The 19,558-nt window shown below is 40.4% G+C and overlaps 1 protein-coding gene across 18 annotated transcripts in view; it reads right to left on the bottom strand.

Moving 5' to 3' along the window:
- Positions 1–19,558, bottom strand: part of Syne1 (spectrin repeat containing nuclear envelope protein 1) — a 477,641-nt gene that overhangs the window by 365,503 nt on the left and 92,580 nt on the right. For 16 of the 18 annotated variants that reach the window (XM_052750951.1, XM_052750933.1, XM_052750946.1 and 13 more), the window contains 5 exons: positions 15,932–16,027; positions 9,329–9,412; positions 5,303–5,323; positions 4,746–4,838; positions 3,336–3,514 (listed from right to left, as the gene is read on the bottom strand). In XM_052750951.1, the coding sequence (XP_052606911.1) occupies positions 3,336–3,514; positions 4,746–4,838; positions 5,303–5,323; positions 9,329–9,412; positions 15,932–16,027 (473 nt within the window). The remainder of the gene's footprint in view (positions 1–3,335; positions 3,515–4,745; positions 4,839–5,302; positions 5,324–9,328; positions 9,413–15,931; positions 16,028–19,558) is intronic. The other 2 variants (XM_052750938.1, XM_052750944.1) reach the window with 1 other exon arrangement.

Here is a 19,558-nt window from a genome sequence, read left to right as displayed (position 1 = left end):
TCTGAGCATCTGCAGAACCTCCTGGCCAAGGGTAAAAGCCACAAACACCATCTTAGGTCACACTTGGCAAATACAATCTTCCGTAAGTTTCTTCTCTAAAAATTAGTCCCAACAGCCAGTGAAATGGCTCATCAGGTAAAAGCACCTGAGTGTGATCCCATGTGGTGGAAGGAGAGAGAATCAATGGCCAAGGGTTGTCCTCTCAGTTCCACATGCATGCAGCGACATAGCCCACTCCCCTCTGTCCCGAACACACACACACACACACACACACACACACACACACACACACACACACACACAAAATCAATAAATAAATTTGAATTAAAAAACATTCTTGTTAACTGTATAGATGTTTCTAAATGAAGCAGAAACATCATTTAGTTTTTAGCAGATTCCCAAGGTTTCCATGAAAAATATACTCTGGCACAGCCATGAGTAAGCTGGTAAATGATCTCCAATCATAGCCTATAGAAGAATAAAGTTTGACTCTCAAACATACTGTGTCTGTGTGTACTGTTTGCACAAAATGTATGTGCTAAAAGTAGCACCTTTGGAACTAATATTGACAATATTAACTTTGTAAATAAATATGCTAAAACTATATCCTTGTTTTCTGTTCATTTTAATATAACCCCTTCATCTTACCTTCACCCTTAACACTTTCCCTTGCCCACATATTTTCATGTAAAATGTTTGTCTCTTTAAGCCACTACAAATTAGTCTTTAACCAAATAAGATGAAGTAATTAATAAATAAACAAGCTAATGAATATTCACCATATAATTAGCTATGTTTTCTGATTTTCTTGAACTTATATTATTGGAAAGAAACATATAGTTCCTTAGATATTTATTATCTTAGAGTAATTAAAATGTCAGTTCATTTTCTTCTGTTCATATATGGAAAATGCATTTGTCAATATAAAGGTATATATACTGTTTCTCAGCACATCAAACCAGTAGCTTGTCCTTCTAAAATAATTTTGGTTTCACCTCAAAATTTATCATATATGAATTTTATACAGAAACACAAATAAACTTAGGTACATCACTCAAAGCAGTGACAAGTGGGTCCAGTTCATGGATTTTTCTGACCTGTACTATATATTTACTTTGAACTATATGTGTTAATCTGGATGCACACATCTTCAGTTGCTTGGTTATATTATTAGTTTCTGCCCAAAAATATAATGGTTCTTAGTTGGCAGTGACATATCAATGCTACAACTCAATGCTTATATTTCTGATAATATTTGTAAAACTTGTTAAAAACGTGAAGGGCTTAATTATCTTGCATTCTGAAAGACATTTTTCATTTACTTTTGTGTACTGTTAAAGTTTGTGAGAAGACAAAAATCACAGTTAGACAAGTGATTACTGGCTAGAGCTCCACACAAGATGATTTTAGGAACATTGTCATTCATGTGCTGAAATGGGGATGGAATCTAAAATCATCAGTCTGTGTCAGGTAAGAAATTGAGAAGCACAGGCTGGGACAGCACAAAAGGCAATTTATGTAAAAACTATTGGCAGTTGGGCAGCATATTAATATCATGTGTTCTTCAAGAATTTTCATAGCACAGAAGAATCACTTCCTGCCCCTCTACAGTTCATGTAGATATCAAAGAAATGACTCTTAGTAAGGCATTGATGGATAGAGACATCTCAGGCCCCCAATTATATATATTTAAAGATAAGGAAAATAAAATTTTCATTGATATCAGTAAACAAGTTGTAGGAACGACCTTGAGGTGTCACTATATCTATACTCATGCCCGCGGCCATCATGCAAGCAGATCATGACGAACACAAACATGAGCTCACCAGTCTGCCTAGGCTGAGGCTGTTCCCTGTCTGGTAAGACTGTAATAGGTGCCGGGCGGTGATGGCACACACCTTTAATCCCAGCACTTGGGAGGCAGAGCCAGGCAGATCTCTGTGAGTTCGAGGCCAGCCTGGTCTACAGAGCAAGACCCAGGACAGTCACCAAAACTACACAGAGAAACCCTGTCTTGAAAAACAAAACAAACAAACAAACAAAAAGACTGCAAGACTGCAATAGATGTAGGGGTGCCCAATGCAGTCGCAATGAAGTAATGTATAAGCAATGTAGGAGGACTCCCACATTTAATGTCTACTATAGACTCTAAAGAGAAACAAAACTTTGCTTTTGGAAATATTTCTGATGACATCTTGAGTCATAGATGCCCAAATTAGAAAGCCATCAACACACTTTAAAAGCCAATCAAAACCACATACATTACTAGCATTAATTACATCTCCTATGTCCATCTTCTCTCCACTGAATTTTGTTCTTAAATTAATTAACACTTAAAAAAAAACAGAGCTCACTATATTCAGTGCCTTAATATTTCATAATAAGGTCTTGTTTACAACTGTTTTCCAGAAGTAGATAATTGGATTCGTATTGGACTTTTGCAAGCAAACCTGGGAGAAAATGGATTCATTTGCCATGTCATTGGGGAAGAACAAATGAAAACAGCATTTTTTTATATAAAGAAGTTTGTCCCAAATGACAGCAAACCACAAAATAGGCAGATCCACTGAAACCTCACCAAATCTGCTATAAGAAGCTCCTGATGACTAATTAAATTTATATACACTACAATAATAATAATAATGGACCTCTATAAATTTAGGCTGTATGTAATAACACTAGGGTGGATAGAGGGATCCGTGTTCCAGATAAAGTCGGGGAAAAAAAGTGTCTAGAAAGTTTCAGAAAATGTAACCTTTCCCCCAGGATCTGAACTTTAGCTTACATTGTCATTAAATAGAACTCAGAAGCCTAATGAAGACATAACCAAGTATAAACGTTTTTCAACCTTCTAAATGAGAGCCAAAATTCAAAACAATGGCCTGATTAAAATTAGCCTCCATGCTGTGAATCAAAGGGGGATGATGAATCAATTTTATTAATCAGGCTTAATCCCATATATGAAGGAAGAATTAATTTTATTGCAGGGTTTTCCTGGAGCATTAGTGGTGCTTGTGTGCCTATATTCATTTTTTTATTACTCTCTGTGTGCGTCCTGGTGTGCTTGTCAAGGTCAGAGGACAACTTGGATTAGTGCTCACCTTCCTATTCTCCTAGGATCTAACTCAGGTCATCAGGCTCAAAAAACAATTGATTTTACTGGCTGAGCCACCTGGCCAGCACTTGTGTTTCTAGCTTAATTAGAGGAGAGTAAACAAAGGCTGAAGAAGAGATGCTCATACAAATAATCCTCAAATCCCACGAGCATGAGGAGCTATGGGAGCATTCAATTGGCCTTTCCAGGGTTTCAGGTTAAGCAAACTGTTGGCACTTACTTGCCTGCTGTGTGTTGGACCCACTTTAACAGAGTCTTCTTGGCATTGCCTTGGATCTTGGTGGTCACCTTGCGTTTGCTGGGTGGGCTGGCCGTCTCGGTGCTGACCATGCTGTCTACAGAGGAAGCACTGCTGGACAGAGACTGTAGCTGTGGGAGGTTGCTGGTCAGCTCTTCGATCTGTGTGTGTGAGCAAGCAGAAAACAGTTAAGATGACCTTTGCTCCTCTTTGCTCAGAGTTCACTTCCCCACAGAGAACTATCCATGTTAGCATCCTTTATACCTCAGGGAGAAAAATGAGTTCTTATACAGGGTATGGTTGGTATCTTAGTCTTTTTAAAATGTTTTTTTCTAAGGCTTATTTATTTTATTTTATGTGTATGAGTGTTTTGTCTGCATGGGTGTATGTGCACCATGTCTCTGGACCATGTGTGCCTGTGGAAGCCAGAGGAGGCCATCAGATCCCCTGGAACTGGAGTTACAGAAGGTTATGAGCTGCCATGTGTGTGCTGGGAACTGAACCCAGGTCCTCTGGAGAAGCAGCCAGTGCTCTTCACCACTAAGCCATCTCTCCAGCCCCTCTTAGTCCTTTTTGTACTTCATATTGCATTGCTGGGTATATCTTACACACAGAAATAAATATTGACTAGCTGAGCAGATTAATTGATGCTGCCATTTGAGCTGTTTCCTGAAGGTTGGAAGACTTGTCCCCTGTGTGGTGATATTAAGAGGTACTGACATATTCAAAGGTAGATCATTGAGGGAACCACTCAGAAATCTGCATTGGGAAGGAGCTGGTGAGTCTTAGGGTTAGTTCTCAGGAGTGCAAGTCTGGTACTTCGCTTGTCTCTAAGGCTTCTTCTCTCACCATGCTACTTCTTCTGGTTCATGTCCCTGCCCTAACGTCACCCCCCATGATGTGATGAAGCCGAGGAGCCTTTCCCAAAGCTGCCACATGTTGTTCAGACTTTGAGTTTCCAAAACTGTGGCCTAAATAAACTTGTGTACAGATCCTTGGTTATTTTGTTATACCAATGGAAAAGATATTGATGTAATCAATAAAATAAAACCTAGCGATTACTCTAGATACAAAGACAGGTTAATTTCTTCCTGTCCCCTGCCAGGTAAACATAAAATAACATTTTCCTGAGCTCCTTGTATATCCACACATATCTCCACTGTGGGATGGATGCCTATGTTTCAGATTTGTTGCCTCTGCTTTTCTTTGGGTGGAGGGTTCACATATGACAACTAAGCGGGAGAATCAGGAACTTTTCTCTTATGTGGGGAGTCCCACCTCTCCTGAGTCAAGGATCAACCAAAGGGTGTGGAAAAGAGGGCATTATGAACATCAGCCATCCTATCCATCTTTGATGTCACAGCAAGCAAAAATGTAAATGCAATACCACACCTGGAAATACAGGATAATGGTCCACATCAGCCCGAGAACAATTGACGGTCTGCCATCAGCGATATCAGTAGCATTAATGTTGACTAACTTAATCTGTTTAAAAAGAAAAGCTATACTAGTTATCCACCAGAATATTGTGACTCATTTAATTATGCAAAATTAGGATGCTGTTAGATAACAATGGTATTGGGTCGTGCCTATGTAATAGCACACAAAAATAATAAGGCAAGCCATAGAGACAAAGAGGCACATACATGGGCTTATGAAAATTACAGGGGCATTTGTTGAATATACAAACTGAAAACAGCTGTGAAGTGGATCTCAAAATTTTATTCTATTTAAAGTTAAAAAGCACAACATCACACCATGCAGGGAATTACCAACAAAAGTCAAAGAGAAATGCTCTTTATATTTAGAGTTGACTAAAACAAAAGAAACATGGTAGGCAGCATTAAAAGAAACATTTCCTTTGATGCTTTTTGCCAAACAGCATATCACTTTAGGTTCTATTTTAACTATAAGAGTCATCAGTTGAGAATTCTAAACTTTGTACTAACCGGCGATCCTCTGTACATGGACTGACATGAAAAAGAAAAGGAGAAGATCATGTAAGCATGTAAACAGACTACAGCAGTGTTAGGTGGTCAGCAGGAACAAAGGGTAGACCAGTTAGAGCATGGCGAGGAGACGGGACTTACAACAGAACAGAAGAAAGCCAGGCAGCTTCCGGACAGAGAATATAAGAACTGTGGGGTGAGAATAGAGAGCTTTCAGAGCGGAGGGCACTCGACTCATAATTGCTCCTAATTGTCCACTGGGATGCTTTCTCTACTATTTAAAGGTCCTAAGAAGCACTATGAACTTAAGAGGACCATTCAATATGTCGGTCTCCAAGCATGCAAAGGGTGTTGCTCATCACCCTTCCCACAAGTCCTAACAAAGATAGGAAAAAGCCATCAATGACTTCTCAGGCTCTGTGACCAGTAACTCCCAGCCAAGTTTTCAAAGAGTGTATCACTAATAAAGTTCAGACATTCGTAAATGGTTTTCTTCAATAAAAGTTTGTCAGACATTGAATTGTGTTGTTTTCTATGCTTAGTCAATACAATATTTAATATATGATTCCTGTATTTTTTAAAGTGATGTAGGGTTGTTCTATGAAATCAGATATTGGCAAAGGATACCTTCTCTTTATAGATGATACCCTCTATAAATTAAGTCATTAAAGTTTTTACTGAGATATTAATTAAGCAGAGGAAAGTTGTTCTTTTGTTGGAATAATAAATATACCTCAGAAAGAAATAAGGTTTTATTGACAGACAGCTGCCAGTACGGGGAGGGAATTCCCTGAAAGCCTCTCATATCCTATCCATTCCACTTTCTGTGGAAAACCCACTGAGGGTGAGTGAGAAGAGATTCACTCTGACTGAAGATGAGAGAGCTCTGAATATGGTCCCAACACTGCACACAAGGCTACAGTCGTTTACGTACACATCTGGTACCTGGGGCTTTCCAGGGCATGGGATTCACAAGATCCATTGAGTTGGTGGTGCAATGGACACAAAATAACTTTGTTCTGAGTTCCCAAGCCCTAGAAAATATTAAATTACATATCTGTGGAGCAATGAATTTATTCAGTGCATAAAGATGTGGAGGAAATAATTCAAATATTCTGGTTTCTGGAAGTCCGTGCAGGTTCACTTATAAAGATGGTTTGGATATTGCTCCATGCAGACATTCCATGTTCCCACAAATGAGATAGGGCTAAATCTGAGAAATACAGCCAGTCAGGAGGGAAGTGTGGCAATAAATAACGAACGCATGCATACTTAACTTCTGAACTAGGTGCAACATCTAGGGATCTACCTGAAAATTCACCTTCAGTGCCGTGCAAGAATTTTTACTCACTGTTATAAATTGCATTCTTGTTTCTATTTGAAAATAATCAAAACTGAGAATGGTTTATAAACTACATCATGTCCACGGAGAGGAGTACTATGCAGCCATAAGAAATGGACAAGGAAATCTATATAAATAGATTTGGGGTGACTTCTTAAATACACCTTTAAATAGAAAAGCGAAGTATACCTACAGTATTCTATCTTCATGTAAGAAAGGATGAGGTGTATAAAAACACACCTTACATGTGAGAAGAGATACAGAAAGGACGTCAGAAACCAGAGATTGGTTACCTGAAGGTTGGAAATCAGGGGAATGAAAATGGAAGCGTGGGGGAGGTGCTGGGACTCTGCAGTATTGTTAAACTTTGACTGTAAAAACAAGATGATAACTAACTTCTCCCAATAAACAAGGAACTAAAGGCAACCAGTGGTGTGTGTGTGTGTGTGTGTGTGTGTGTGTGTGTGTGTGTGTGTGTGTGAGAGAGAGAGAGAGAGAGAGAGAGAGAGAGAGAAAGAGAGAGATGTAAAATGAATATAAACAGTAACAAATGAGCATAAGTCTTTTACATATACAATATAAATACAACTTAGTGGATCGGGAAGAATAGAACTTACCTAGGCCAAAGGAAAATAGTTTTTGATCAATACTGACTGTAAGGTTAAACATAGAAAGACATGCACATTAAACATAGAAAGATACCTCTTTCTGGTTGTTCAATGCAGTCCCACTGGTGCATGGATTAGCAACTCTAAAACTATTTTGCATTTAGATTAGAGTTGAAAGGCGAGAAAACATTGTTGATGAAATCTAGGTTTCTCATTATCAGAGAAAGCTGAAGCAAACAAGCATAAAAGGTTTGGTGCTGCCCTGGAATCAGTGCAAAGTAGTAGTTCCATACACAGAGAAATACACAAACACGCACACACAAAGACAGGTAGATACACACAGAGATACTCATATACATAGGAGTAGCTATCTCTCTCTTTCTGCGTGTGTGTGTGTGTGTGTGTGTGTGTGTGTGTGTGTGTGTGTGTGTGTTTGTGTGTGTGTAAAGAGAGAGGGGGAAAGAGGGAGGGATGGAGAAGTGTAGATAGGTGTACACACATGGATTAGAAAACACGTATTTTCTAGATCCGTTTCCCAAGAGTCTAGCTGCAATCACATCCCAGGTACACACACATATCCAGCACACAGATCTGGCTCACAGATACCATTCACAAATAAAAAGAAGAAAACCTTCTCAGAGAAGTGGTCAATTTCAGACCCATGGAAGAGAAAATAGGAGACAAGCCTGAGCATATGTGGCCATATGGCACAAAAGAGACAAGGCCAGGTCTACAGGATGCAGATACCAACTGACTCTCAACAGCCAAAGCTAGAGCATCAAAACAATACAGCATAGTAACAAGAATAAAATATAACTAAAAAATAAAACAGGTATGCAGAGTGAATACCAAGAGAAATAAGTAGTTAAATATAGAGTTCATTTCTTTTCAGAATAGTTTCAGTATGTACATGCAATGAGAAGATCGTACGGTCACCAGTGGGCAAGTGGAGCCATAAACATTTGAAGGCAATGGGCGTTAAGTTTTGAGAACTAAATAATAGCATGGTCTTAATTATCTCCCTTAAGTTTTTTCTCCACTGTAAGTGGAAAAATAGCAACATCACCATATGAAAATATCCAGATGCACTGGGATTTGAATGTGTCACTGACTTTATATGTGAAAACATAACCCTTAGATTCATGTCAATAGTACTTGTTGAATTAGACTCTGGTGGGTCACTAGGGTCAGAGGAGGGCATTATGGTGGTGCTTCCCATGGCAGGAAGAAAAAGGGACCTGGGCTGACACGGGGTTGCTCCATCTCACTATGGGATATCCAGCATCGCATTGTGATGCAGCTAGAAGACACGGGGTTGCTCCATCTCACTATGGGATATCCAGCATCGCATTGTGATGCAGCTAGAAGGCAGATTCCTTCACTAAGCTCTTGGATCCTCTAGCTTCCGGAACGGTGAGAAAGTGATGTTCTAGTCTTTACAAGTCATCCATTCTTAAGTATTTTGTGATAGCCACAGCAAACAGACTAGGAGACCACCTAATCAAGTGACGGGTGTTCACTTCATCAGGATTAAAAGAGGAGAAGCCTAGATCCATCTGTATGATATACAGAAATAATGTAACATTGCTTCCTTGGGATTCTTGCCAATAATGTGGAACCACAATCTAACAAGAACATACCACATAAACCCAAACTGAAAGTTTCTAAAAATAGCTAACTAGCAGGATTAAAAGTGTCAAAGGTCATGAAAGACTAGGCATGCGTGGAGCCTTGCTGTAGAATGGGAGACAATGAGATGTGATTGATGGTGTTGGATTGAATCCTGGGACAATGGTGCATAGTCGACTGTTGATGCTTTAGTTAATGACGTCAGGCTGATTTAAATTTTCTTTTTTTGATAACAGTTCCATCATTACCAATGTTCTTAACATGGAAGGAGTTGAGTGAAGTGCAGCTGTGAAGTCTCCTTTTTGCAACTTTTCTGTAAATCTAAATTATTTTACTCCACCACTGCATGTCTGTACAGACAGCATGTAGTTATTGCCCCACAGACAGTAGCGTGAACGCCAGTGAACTCGAGATTTCTTCTTGCAGTGTGCTCATTTTGTTTCTTACCTTCCTTCCTTCAAGGAATTTGAGGGCCGTGCCGATGTTAGCCACAGCATGGATGCGCTTTACTCGGCGTCCTTGTTCACAGGGCTGGGGAAAGAAAGGAATGGCCATGACAACTAGTACGCTGATGTTCCAGAGGAACCAGGTTCAATTCCCAGGTTGTCAGGAGTCTGATCATGCCAGGACAAAAATTAAATAAATAAATAAATAAATAAATAAATAAATAAAAGGGAGAGGGCAGCCGGGAGAAGGAGCATGTGACCCTTTCCTTATAAGAGGTCAGGTACAATGTCAAGAATCACCACCTCCTTAGGGCCCTATAGCCCAAGGTCATGGTAGAGCAAATGTCACTACAGTATGCTCATTAAAAGGTCTCAAATTCCTCTCAAATGTTTAAAATATGTATTGAAGAAACTTGAAGAGCAACCACCATGACTCCATGTCAGTGAGGCGAGCAAATGTGTAAAGGCATGTTATCCCAGCAGCACTTGGGAGACACACACTTCTCAATAGAGAGAGGTTCAATCTCAGAAGAGCTGTAGTGTGTTTTCCTGGCTGATTTCCAAGGATTAAAGTACAACCCATTCCCATACTGTCTACTGAGACAGTCACTCCTGCACGGCAGGAAATATTCATATGAAAAGTACTTTTGGTCACTCATCCCCCTTTGCTTTAGCTATGAGGACATGCAAGGATATTGACCATTGCTAGTGATCTTTCTTGATCTGAATGACCAAAAAGTTTGAAGCAAATGAACCAAGAGGAAAACTTGGAATATGAGAATTAAAACGGTTATCTTCTTTTCATTTGCAAGTGTCTGTTCCACACGTCTATGTTTATGTGATGAAATTTATTATGCATGTTGTCTGTCACATGTAGCATGAAGATCCAAAGTATTTTCAGTGAGGTAAATGCTGTGAGCCTCTTTTTGTGGGCTGGGACCACCAGCGTTAATGTGGGGAAGTTGTTCTAGCCAAGGTTCTCGTCTGGCCATGTGGCCTTTTCTCTGTGAGCCTAGAGCTCTAAATAATATGCCAGGAAATCAAATCATGCTTTATGGTTCCACTAGGTGATAATTTTGTATCATGATTTTTAAAAATATTTAAAGGAAAGATATTTTTCTGTTATTTTTGGTGTTCTTTCCTAAGGACTTATATCAATACATATATGTATTGTTTCATTATTGCTCTGTGCACAGAACACTGGTTCAGTTTATTTAATTAACTAGGCTTTACCATGACAAAGGCATCTGTGAATCCACCAACTAAGAGAGCCAGGAATCATAAGTTCCAACACTTTGTTCTTCCATCCCACCCATACCCATTCTTACTTCCTGTCTTCCCACACCCTTGGCAACCATTTTTAAACCCAGCCCAACACTCGCCTTTCTTCACGGATTCAATTTATTTCTATGCAGTCCTAAAACAACTCAACATCTGTCATCCTAGCTCCCAGATGGCTAATATAGGAAGGTTGCCGTGAATTCAAGGCCAGCCTAGGCTAAAGACAGACCATATCTTAAGAAAAAGAAAACCACTAAAATGATTTGAGCTGTTGTCTTCATTTAAAGAGAATCTCTACACTAGTCCCTTGAGGCTCTTCCCCACACCATTTTATTGACACTATTTACCTGAACTGTTTCCTTACAGGGCCTTCCTTCACAGCCAGCCATGGGTACATGGGTCTTGTCTACACTCTCCTGATAGAAGCTGGATCATTTCCAGAACATCGCTGGCTAAAAAATCTCCTGTTTCTCAGCTTTTGTGTAAGCACACTTTCTCTTGGGGGTACTTCCCCTAGAATTGCTGAGTCAGGGGCAATACAGTGTTCAGTGTGTAATGCCACCCTTTCCCAGAGGGTAGTGCTATGCTCACGTTTGCAAGAACGGCAAAGATAATTTCGCCAGTCTAAGTCCCCTTCAGCACTTGAGTTGACAGATGGTCTTTCCATTTTTTTTCGTTCAGCGTATGTTCTGTTCCCACTCCAGTGCTCATCTGCATATCCCCACCAGCCAGCGTTGGCGCAAAGATCTCTCCCTCCGACCTGTGGATTTCTTTTGTCAAATTCTTTTCCACCTCTCCGGTCCAAGGTTTCCTTTGAGTCATTGCATCCTTATTGTTTAATAAACGAACTTTATATATCCTCGCTCCAATCCTCTTTAAGCCTCTCCCAGCGTAAATTGTGTCTGTCTTAAATAAGCAACTTCTTTTGTTGTCATTTTATTTTGTTTTTATTTATGCGTTCTTAATTTCATTTTAATCAAGTTAAATGAAGAAAATTTTCACATCCAGAACTTTTGGCCATGTATTATTTTTAAAACTCTGCTTTCTAAAAGATGATCACCTGTCTTCTGTAAGTGTGACAAGACCTTGCGCCATCAGGTCCTGAAAGCACACAGATATGAACTGTGCATATGTTTAGGATCTAAAGAACAATTTCATCTTTTTTTAATTTAAGTGCTTCTCTGTTCTATTTATTGAATAATCCCCACTTTCTCCTGTATCTGACATGGACCTCTAAATTATATTAAAGTTCCGCTATGGTTTCTATTTCTCAACTCTATTAAATTTATCAATATGAACAGCCCATATCAATACAACATATTCTAAATCTATCCATAAATATGGTATCCTTGCATGAGCTGATGTCTAGTCAGCAAACATTTCCTGCCTTTCTTCTTCAGAGGTACACTGGCTCAGTGAAGAAGAGATGAGCATCTCTTGTGCTATCTTGATTCATATTCTCATCTGATTTTCACACAATAATGGATCCTAGCTAGCAGCTATTCTCACTACTAGGCTGTAAGCTCTTGGGGACGTCAGATATATTTCATTCATCTGTGTTTCTCCAGAGCCATAAAGTAGTATCACATTCAGACTGAAGATGTGAGAAATGTTAGCTTGTCAATAGGCAATGTGAATAGCAGGACCGAGGTCTGCTCAGTGATGAACAGTCCTGGGATGAACCTGAAGGGCTATTGGTGCTCAGGCTTTCCCAAATATCTACTGGTCATGTCTGAGTGGATTATCAGGCTCCCCTCAATGCAAAGTGCTAAAGAGTCTTCTAGAAAGCATGATTCCAGGTCACTAAAGAGATTTGAAGAGTCTTCTCCACAGTTGTTAATATGTGTCCATGGTGTCCCTATTGTTTTGCATGTTGTTTTGGTTTTGTTTCCCACGTGGCAAACGCTCAGCTCGCATTCTTTAAAGGTCTCACAGTTGACACTCAACTAAGCAGGGGAATCCAAGAAGAATAATTTAACATATTTAAAACTTCCTTAAATAAAATCACAGCCACGGGAGCCACAGCAGGCCACTAAAGGGGACTAGAATATGGAGACCTCACCCTGAGATGCTGGCAGTACAGAGGATGCTGAGTCATTTGGCCACATTTCCTGAATGCTTATCAGAGCCAGAGGCCTGGGCTGCACTTCTGTGATGCTCAGGGCAGCACCCGCTACAGAGCTGCCCCCACCCTGGGATAATTATAGAATTCCCCACTGTGCCGACACTCCTAAGGACAATGCTTTGTTCACAGTCTTGCTTTGAAAACCTCTGAGAAAATGCCTAGGGCCTTCATTCCTTTGCGCCGTGTTCTTCATCTCCACGGGATCCTGGACCACAGCACCCACATGTGGGAAACTGAAATCATGCATTTATAATCTCAAAGTAACTTCAGTTTATGTGGTTGAGAATCTTAAAGGGCTTAATGTCAATAAATAATAAAAAGGTCAGCTTAGAAGATGCTCTTACATCCTAGCTTCCCTCTCTGCCAACTGAAGCTATTAAAAAATTTTGTTATCTTTATGATCCTGTCATTCTAACTATACATGGATAAATAGGACATTTGAACAAAGGAATGTTTTATCAAAAGTCCACTACCCCTTTTCTAGAATAATTTAACCCAGAATTTAAATGCCCATTAAACACTTGGTAGGTGATTGGTTAAATACAATGGCAGAGTTATATTTGACACTTAGAAGGGCAAGGCTACTCCTTCAACACTCATATGAAGACTCCTTCAATCTTGAGGTAAATTCAGGAGGATTTGGATTGGGAAATCAAGGGGATGTGCTTTCAGTGTGATATTTTCACATGCTAGTACTTCTCCAGTTTATATGCCTATATGCTCTGAACTGGCTGTTCACATGTGATCTGATGGGCTCATTCCACAGGGCAGCACAGACAAGCATTTGGGTGCCTGTGGTTGATTGAGGGGGCATTCTCAGGTAGCTATGAAGAAAGATGACTTGCGATGAGACTGAAAAGGAGGCGAGATAACTTTCTATTGAGGACAACTGGAGCTAGGTCTCACTGGGGACTTTACTGAGGATGCTTCTGAGGTCTCTGTGCATGTCTCAGAAATGTACTTCTGAAAACTTTAAGGACCAAGCAACCATTCCTGGGTTCCAATCTTCACTACATAAAAATCCTGAGGATTTTTTTTCCTGCGACCTACATTCTCTTATATTTCAGACCGACAAATCACTTTTGTGGATCTGATCAAGCCTGAGGCAGTAATCCAGAGCGGTATTGTTGCAGTATGCACAAAGATACTTCCCATCACCCAAAGCAGAAATCAAAGGTGAGCCAAGATGATGAACACCTGTCCACAAGCATCTGATGCCCCATGAATACAACCAGAGTGATTTGCACAGAATTCTCACCAGCTTGCATTTTCTAACAAACTCTCACAATGTCCTACGTTCAGGAGAAAAAGTAAAAACTCAATAATCTCTGTGGCAATGATTGTAAAGATCCAAGAGATAAAGTTGAGGGACCCCAGACTCTGGGGTCACTGGAAGGAACACGACACTGCTTGTTCTGGATGCAGTCTAGCCTGTCCTAGAGGAGGCGGAACCCAGGGTCAGGGCTCTGCTGCTGCTGTACACTTCCCATCCCTGCTTATCTTATTGGTTGTCCCATTTTCGTTTTTCTAGAACAAACTCTGGAGCCCACACAAAAGCAGAGCCCCTTCACGTAGACTTTACACTAACCTAAGCAGAGAAAGATTCAGGGAGATTTGGAGTCCCCCTCCTTTGGAGGAGATGGAATGGCCCAAACACCTAGGTGATGGCTCCTGCCCACTCCTCCTCTTTAGGTGTCAATCGTGGAGCTTGTGTTTTGCCTCTACAAAGGACGACCTTCATCTGAAGTGTGGCAGATCCCAAGAACGTTGGTGTTCCCTGCCTTATCTGTGAGAGAGTTGTCAACTTATCAGAAAAAAAGGCCCTGCATCAGCACACTTCTCTACCAGATAGACAGCATTAGCAAGGGCAATGGTAGATATCCATGTTATAATCTCAGCTACTCCTAGACTCTGAGCCTGAGGACCCCTTGAGCATGAGCTAAAAGTCAGTCTGCTCAAGGCACTGAGGCCTGATTGCACCTTCTCCATCCAAGAAGCTACATTTGCTGAGATTTATTTTATCTCACAAGCACAAGGTTTTACCAAAAAGATCCTAACAAAAGAAAAGGAAATACTGTCAGTTCTGGACTTCATATCTGGGTATGACAGGTCATTTTGAAATTATTTCCTGAACCTTGTTTCCGAATTATAGCAAATATTTACTTATAATGTATGTACTTAAGTATGTCTGCAAGCTGCTTATTGTTATACTCTGATATCAAAAAATACATATTTTATATGTATTTTAGTCTTCAATGATATAATGAAAATACAATCCACTGCTCACTGCCAATGTTATTTGCACTGTGTTGGGTCTATGGGATATAAAAATGCTGCTCTGAGCATTCTGTTCTTGTTACAAATGATTGATGATAGAGGATGTCAGCAAGAACATGGCAAGTGCCACATTGCTTTCAGACTTAATTTCCATCAGACAGCTATATAAATACTAAGAGGCAAACCCACAGTTCTTTCAAATAGGAAACAGATACTGTCATGGTTAGTGTCTTGTCAGTTTGACACAAGCTGGAGTCATCTGGGAAGAGGGAACCTCCATCAGATTGGCCTGGAGGCAAGTCTGTAGGACATTTTCTTGATTAATAATTGATATGGGAAGACTCAGGTCACTGTCAGGTGACCCTGGGTTGTATCAGAAAGCAAGCTGAGCAAGCTGTGGAGAGCAAGCCAATAAGCAACATCCCTCCATGGCCTTTGCTTCCATTCCTGCCTCCAAGTTCCTGCCCTATGCTTCTATCCTGACTTCCCTTCAGTGATGGACTATGACCTGAGAGTTTTAAGATCAAATTAACTCTTTCCTTCCCTAAGTGGTTTTGATCAGAGCTTCATCACAGCCATAGAAAGCAAAGGAGGGCAAACACTTAAAGTAGTTTTTAGTTTGTAATGTGTAACCAAGATGATCGTCCCAGATACCTTCCAGATGCATTGTCCACCCTCTCAGGGCACTGATGACATCTTCTCTCTTACACATTGCCACCACTTCAGTCATAGTGCTTTCTGTTCACAAGAACAAGAGGCTAAAATACCCTTAATTCCCTAAGTGGGGGAATGACCAGTATTTCTGGGATATTAATAATTACTAAGGAAGAAGTTTCTCCTATGGGTAGTATCCTCTTGGCCCACAATTCTGTCATTCCAGATGGACATGACTGAGCAGGTACGGTCAAAAAAGATCCTTACCAGTTTCTGCCCAGACAGGACCTCCAGCAGAGCAAGCAGTTTGACACCATCTTTCATGTCTTCAAAAAGGTCGTCCACCACCATGGGGGGCTTCCGCTGCAAGACAAAATGCCACTCAGTGGGGTGAAATTCATACATCCCTTATCATCCATCCATCCATTAGTTATTTGTGTTACAAGTTAAACCAAGGCCCTTTTATGCTAGGCATATGCTCTACCACTAAGCTATACTCCAGACCCCTTGATTATCTTTTTATATAATTACCAGTTACATGTTGAAAGCTTCAAGAAGAAAATTAGGTTAGTGTAAATAAAACTGGATAGCTAAAAAACTCATTATATCCTATTTCTGAACACAGAGAAGTCAAGCTGGTGCCCTCATAGATCCTTCACCCCTACTGACTAGTGTTCATGGCACTGGAAGGTAGTTTGCCTGCTGGCAGAGGAGAAAGGTAAACACCAACACAGCCTACAAACCCTAAGATCTGCCTGCAAGATCCGCTAGTGTAATAGCGGCACAATAGCTGTGGGAGTAACCAAGCCCTGACTGGAATGAAGGCTCACTCCATGAGAGGGAACCCATGCCTGACACTGATCAGGTATCCAAGAACCTGCAACAAGATAGGTCATGGACCTGTGGGAAGGTAAAATACTACTGTTCTGCTAAGAATGTAGCAATAAAATGATTCCTAGTGACATTCTGCTATACTCATAGATCAGTGTCTTGCCCTGCCATTTGTCATCAGAGAAGCTTCTTCCTGCAGTAGGTGGGCATAAATATAGAGACCCACAAGTGGACAATATACAGAGAGTGAGAGATCTTCAAGCACTCAGACCTAAACAGGATATTTCCATCATATCCCCCACCTTGGGACTCAGGGAACTCTGAAGCGGTGGGGAAGCAGAAAGATTGTAAGAGCCAATGGGGATGGAAGACATCAAGGAAACAAGGCCTTCTAGACACAACAGGACTGATGAACATCTGTACCCATGGAGTGTTTGGCAGCACACCCAGGGCACGCACAGGTTGAGACAGATGAGGTCCTAAGGGGAAGGAGACACAAGCCTGCGTCCCTATCCCAGAAGCTATCTTGATAACTGCTCACATAGAAAAATTAGTTTCCTCCAATGGAGTCTCACTGGGAATGGCCAAAACACAAAACAAGCTCAGGGGTGTTTGTGGAGGGTTTTTTGTATCACAGTGCTTTTTTTTTTGACCCCCCCTCCCCACTTACAGATATTTTGCTTGTCTACTAACGTTTGCAATTTTGTTTCTATGTGTTTTCTGTGTGTACAAATTTGTGTGTCTCAGCATCTGTATGTGTTTCCTGTGCCCTTTCTGTGGCTCTCTCTTTCCCTGTTTGTTTCGTCCTATTCTGGTCTATTTGGTTTTTTTTTTTTGGTTAATTTATTATTGTTATTATTATTATTATTATTAATTATTTATCTGTATTCTAAGGAGAAAGAAAGGGTGTGGATTTGGATAAGTGGGGAAGCATAGGGAATCTGGGAGACTTGGGGAAGGGGAAACTGTAATCAGAAATATTTTGTATGGAAAAATGTATTTTCAATAAGTTAAAAAAATTAAAAACTCATTACATTTAATGCGTAGGCTTCATGCCAGATCCTTTTGAGAAAGAGAGTTTTGAACAGAGGGTGATCTGGTGTCAAATAAGAGGGGGTCAAGAGGACACTATCAACTAAAAAGTAACAGTTTATAGCAGAACCCCACAAAACAGCACGGGTTGCTCCAGACCAAAGGGAAGTAAAGTCACTTCGCCATGAACAAAGCACCTCATAGGACTCAAGGGGCTTCAGCCTCTGGAAAGCATTTCCCACCCCCCACCCCCAAGGCTATGGGAACACACGGGTGTTCCTGAAGTGTGCAGGCAGGCTGGGTTGTGATTCACAAAGTAGTACACCCAGCACACCTCCTCTTACAGGATCCAGAATTAGGGGGCTCTAAGCGCAGTGGTACACAAGATCACTGAACCCCTCACCATTCCTGTATGCAAAAGAAAAAGACCAGTTCAAGTCACCGACATCTCTAATGTTATCATGAACATAAATGAGTGTTGTTGAAATTTCTGAGTAGCCTGGAGTTCATCAGAGAGCTTGGGAGAGTGAGCAGTAGGTAAAGATGTAATGATTTAATGTTGATGTCCCAGAGAGAGGGATGTGCTCATCATTGAGTCCCAGAAACAAAACTTTGGCCATTTGTCAGCGTTCAAGCTCCATGGTTTCCTGACTCCTACTGAACTTAGTTAAGGCCTAATGGTTCACTGTTAACTGTTTTTCTCTTTTTAAAAAATGTGTTCTATGTAGAGATACTAGATGCACAATGTTCCACTGAGGTCCGTTTTCTCCTCCACCCGCTGACATGAAGCATTTATATTTTTCTCACTGACTGCATGAATTATGGAGGCTGAATGCTATAGTTCTAATTTTAAATGTATTTCTCTTTCTTTTTGAAATGAACAGCTGAACACATTTTGTCCTCATGCTGCGAAATCCATGTTCAAAAATAACAGCACTTGAGTTTCCAATCATTCCTTGTCGGATCCCACCATTCACGCTGCTTCTTAATTATATAGCAAAAATTTAATATTGACTTTACATCCCAAGCATGTAAGTCAAATTATTTAGAAGAAAAAGGCCATTACAATAAAACAATGTGGTATCAAGCAAATTATTGTATTACCCATTTATCACCATTATAAATAGAATGCAGGTATCCCTCAAAGCACCAGCTTGTATCTTAATAACTTAAATAAAGAAAAACAGCAAAGAAAAGTTCATAAATTTATGATAAATTTAGTGAGAAAATACAAATGAAGTTTTACTTGGATACATAAGGAAAACTAACGGAAACTGCAAATTGCCACAAATAATAAACATTACAAGAACTTTGGCACCAAAGCTATGATATTGCATGAGGTGATAGTATGCATGGATGATAACATGTATAGATGATAGCACACATAGTGATAACATACATGAGTGATAACATGTCTAGGTAGTAACCCGCATGGGTGATAACATGCATAAGTGAAAACATGCGTAGATGATAGCATGTGTGGACACACAATTTGGCACTAAACACACACATCTCTCTCCATCTTTGGAGGACAGTGCTCCATGGTGCTTCTGGAACTGGTTTTCAGAATAATCAATAGTGATTTCTGGACAGGTCCTGAGCCCACTGGCCTCTGCCTGGTGTTACTGATACCATTCTCCTCTTGACCCATTCCTCCAAATCCTCTAAGATCTGCCAGCCTGGTTCACAAACTTCTTGCCTACTCTCTTTTCTCTCTACTTCCTTCTTTTCTTACCTTTCCTTCTCTTCCTATTTCCTTTCCATTTCCCTCCCTTTCCTTCTCCCCATCTTCCTCTTTCTTCTCTCCTTTTCTTCTTAGTTGTGGTTAAACTCAATTGGGTGTCTTGGTTTTCACAAAATGGTCTGCATACATTTGACTCTTGAATCCTTCCTTCCTGTCAGGAGTGAACTCCCTTAAGTACTGTCGAAAACGCAGCAGACACTTTATATGTGCTTCTGGCTGCCTGCTTGGATGACTCAGTGAATGAGGGTAAGCATTGTATGAAATCAATAAAATACGTCGATTTATCA

The sequence above is a fragment of the Peromyscus californicus genome, unplaced genomic scaffold (assembly GCF_007827085.1).
Source record: "Peromyscus californicus insignis strain IS unplaced genomic scaffold, ASM782708v3 Scaffold_22__1_contigs__length_63687245, whole genome shotgun sequence".
Lineage (NCBI taxonomy): Eukaryota > Metazoa > Chordata > Mammalia > Rodentia > Cricetidae > Peromyscus > Peromyscus californicus.
The sequence above is the reverse complement of the archived record's forward strand: the minus strand, read 5'-3'. Positions and strand labels throughout refer to the sequence as shown.